The 3,165-nt window shown below is 46.5% G+C and overlaps 1 protein-coding gene across 1 annotated transcript; it reads left to right on the top strand.

The window, feature by feature from the left end:
• The first annotated feature begins 662 nt into the window (after positions 1-662).
• Positions 663-1,487, top strand: LOC115894930 (C-C motif chemokine 18-like). The gene is made up of 2 exons (XM_030924095.1): positions 663-1,004; positions 1,397-1,487. Exons 1-2 carry the CDS (start codon positions 859-861, stop codon positions 1,485-1,487), a joined length of 237 nt encoding a protein of 78 aa, XP_030779955.1. The 5' UTR covers positions 663-858.
• The last annotated feature ends 1,678 nt before the right edge of the window (positions 1,488-3,165 follow it).

Raw genomic sequence — 3,165 nt, 5'->3', positions numbered from 1 at the left:
CAAGCCTGCACTTGTACCCCGAATTTAAAAGCTTAAAAAATGAAAAAAGAAAACAAAATTCCTCCTCAGTCTCCCCAAGTTTATATCTTCTAATACCCCAAGGCTGCCTGTACAGAGAAGAGATGGCTGAGACCCCAGAAGGAGGCAGCAGCTACAAGTCCTGAGTTCAGCTCTTCCCGGCCGCCACGTGAACTCACAATCTGCCCAGCATCCTGGGGACCCCCACAGCTGCCCTTGCTGTCCTTTTCTTCACTGACGCCCTCTGCCCTCAGACCCGCTCTGCCCCATGTGAATTTGTCTTTTGCTCTTGTGCCCCCCTGTCTGGCCATGGCTTGGACCCCACTGCCCAAGTCTATCCCTGAGACCTCCAAGTAGAGAACTTCAGAAGGATTTCAGGGACCATTTCCTGGGGAGAGTTTTTTTCCTAAGGGGTTTCAGCAACTCTATTCTCCTGCTCTGGGAGACAGAGGGAGAGTGAGTGGGTCCCATTCTATGGATGAGAAAATGGAGGCCCATGGGGATTTTGACAAGATCAGGTCCAACTGGTTCTCAGTGGTGGGGCCTTGGCTCTCCTTATGAACTCAGATGGAACTCCCCAAGGAGAGATGGGATGGAAAATAGTTTGTTCAGAAAACTAAATTTCCAGTAAAGAGACATAGAGATCCAGAACCAAGACAGACAGAGAATGAGAAATACCAAGAGAAAGATGCAGAAATTAAAATGTCAGGGGAAAGAAGAAATGCCAGCTTCCTTCTGGATCTCTTTGTGCCCACATCCCCACCCCAAGGAGTGATGTCTCCCAGTTCTTCCTGATTCTCAAGGAAAGGGACCAGGAGCAGCTGGCTTGCCTTGTGAACAATGACTTGGGATCTTTCTGTCCTGTCTCCTGCAGTGGGTACCAACAAAGAGTTCTGCTGCCTCGTCTATACTTCCCGGCAGATTCCACAAAAGTTTATAGTTGACTATTCTGAAACCAGCCCCCAGTGCACCAAACCAGGTGTCATGTAAGTGCCAGTGCTCCTGCCCAACCCTCGGGAGGGAGGCTGGGAGGTCTGGGGTGAGGTCCCCTCAGAGTACTCAGCTCTTTAAGGCCCATCAAGGTGAAGGACTCTATGGGAGGCCCCTGCAGTGTTTTCTGACCTGGCCTGGGGCCTGCAGAGTCCTGAAGAGCCTGCCCCTGGGCAGAGGGAAGAGAGCAGACATGACAACAGGAAGTTGGCTTCCTGAGGAACCCCATCCGAGACACTTGGGGAAGGCCTGTGAACCCCGAAGTTGAGGAGAAATTTTACTGGCGTGAGGACAGGCCCTGAGATGCCTGGGACAGAGAAGGATGCAGAGGCCATAGGATTTCCCTGATGAATTCGTCAGTTCTTAATTCTTCCTCCCTTCTCCACAGCCTCCTCACCAAGAGAAGATGGCAGATCTGTGCTGACCCCAATAAAAAGTGGGTCCAGAAATACATCAGTGACCTGAAGCTGATTGCCTGAGGGGGCCGGAAGTTGCGAGGACCCAGTGACATTGGTGGGCCCAGGAGGGAGCAGGAGCCTGAGCCAGGGCAATGACCCTGCCACCCTGGAGGCCACCTCTTCTAAGAGTCCCATCTGCTATGCCCAGCCACATTAACTAACGTTAATCTTAGTTTATGCATCATATTTCATTTTGAAACTGATTTCTATTGTTGAACTGCATTATGAAATGAGTATTTTCTCTGACATCTTATGACATTGTCTTTATCACCCTTTCCCTTCAACTCTTTGCACATTCAATGTGTGGATCAATCAGTGTGATTAGCTTTCTCAGCAGACATATGTATCAGATGACAAATGCTTATTGGATGGTTTTGCTCAGCATCACCTTTTAATATATTGGCAGTACTTATATAAAAGGTAAACCAGAATTCTCACTGTGACGACTCTATTGATTTTGTTTCACTAATCGGAATCACAGATTGACAGGAATTCTGGGGGAGGAGTAGAGAAAAGGGGCAGAAACCACAAGGTAGGGACCGAGTACTTCTACGGTCATACCAGACGTTTCCATGGAGATGTTTTCCTGAAAAGTTGAAACAGACACCATTATTTTATAAACCATATTGTAACTGAAATGCGATAGAAAAATTTTCTACTTAAATGAATACCAAGATGAAACTGCAATGCATATTTATGCACACAAGCTCATTTTCATAAAGGAAGCTTTCCTCAGAATGATGGCTAACATCTGTTGAGGACTTACCAAGTGCTGGGTTTTGGGCCAAGTACTTATATTAGTGAAAGTCTGGGAAACATCACCCACAGTCTAGCAAGGACTCCTTACCTGGAAGTTGGCTGAATGTCTTGGTCATGTTATCTTTGTTCCCCACTCTGCCTTTGGGGAGGATGTTTTCCATGGCTATCTGAGATGAGGCTTGGGGCTGGGTGGCCAGAGTTAGCAAATAAAAATACAGAATGGATACTTTTTTAGTGTAAGCATATCCCATGCAATATTTAGGACCTACTTGTACAAAAAATGATTTGTTCTTTACCTGAAACTCGAATTTAACAGGGTATCCTAAATTGTATCTGGCAATCCTCCGAAGAAGGAATACCGCTTATGGAGGTGTCTGTTTCCTGTTGGAGATGTCTAGTGATTGGCTTAAGTGTAGAACAGGGCTTCTCAACCTTGAATTCACATTAGAATCACTTACGAGAGCTTTAAAAAAGTTCAGTGCCAGGGCCTCACCTCCAAAGTTATGAATTTAATTGGACTGATGTGGGGCCCAGCATCAGTGATTTAAAAACTCCCCAGGAGATGTTAATGCACAGCCGAGTTTGAGAATCACTGTTGGTGTGCGGTCATAGGCTGTTTTGAGCCAGTATTAGGGTTTCAGAGGCAATGCAACTTTGTTCCAATTTTTGAAGACATCTGATCTAGTTATTTTTGGTTCATTCCATTGGATGGTTAATCATAAGCAGAAAATCTATCAGATACAGTTATTTCTAGAACTGGGTTTTTAACACGTCTCTTCCAGCACAGCACTGGGAGCTCTGTGGTCAACTCTTCCACCGCCCACCGGTTCCCAGTTGTATTAACTCCACATTGCCCCCCTGCTGGTGAAACAATGCCACAGGCATGAAGGCTGCCCTCTTTAGCTCCCTGCCTCTGATGAATACAGCTGCACCTTCACGA

The sequence above is a fragment of the Rhinopithecus roxellana genome, chromosome 19, assembly GCF_007565055.1.
Source record: "Rhinopithecus roxellana isolate Shanxi Qingling chromosome 19, ASM756505v1, whole genome shotgun sequence".
NCBI classification, from domain to species: domain Eukaryota; kingdom Metazoa; phylum Chordata; class Mammalia; order Primates; family Cercopithecidae; genus Rhinopithecus; species Rhinopithecus roxellana.
Note: the sequence above shows the minus strand (reverse complement) of the source record. Positions and strands in the feature narration are given on the sequence as shown.

Coding starts and splice junctions, on each gene's coding strand:
- LOC115894930 (XM_030924095.1), top strand. CDS start 859: ATGACTTGGGATCTTTCTGTCCTGTCTCCTGCAGTGGGTACCAACAAA. Junction 1,005..1,396: donor TGCACCAAACCAGGTGTCAT/GTAAGTGCCAGT, acceptor CCTTCTCCACAG/CCTCCTCACCAAGAGAAGAT.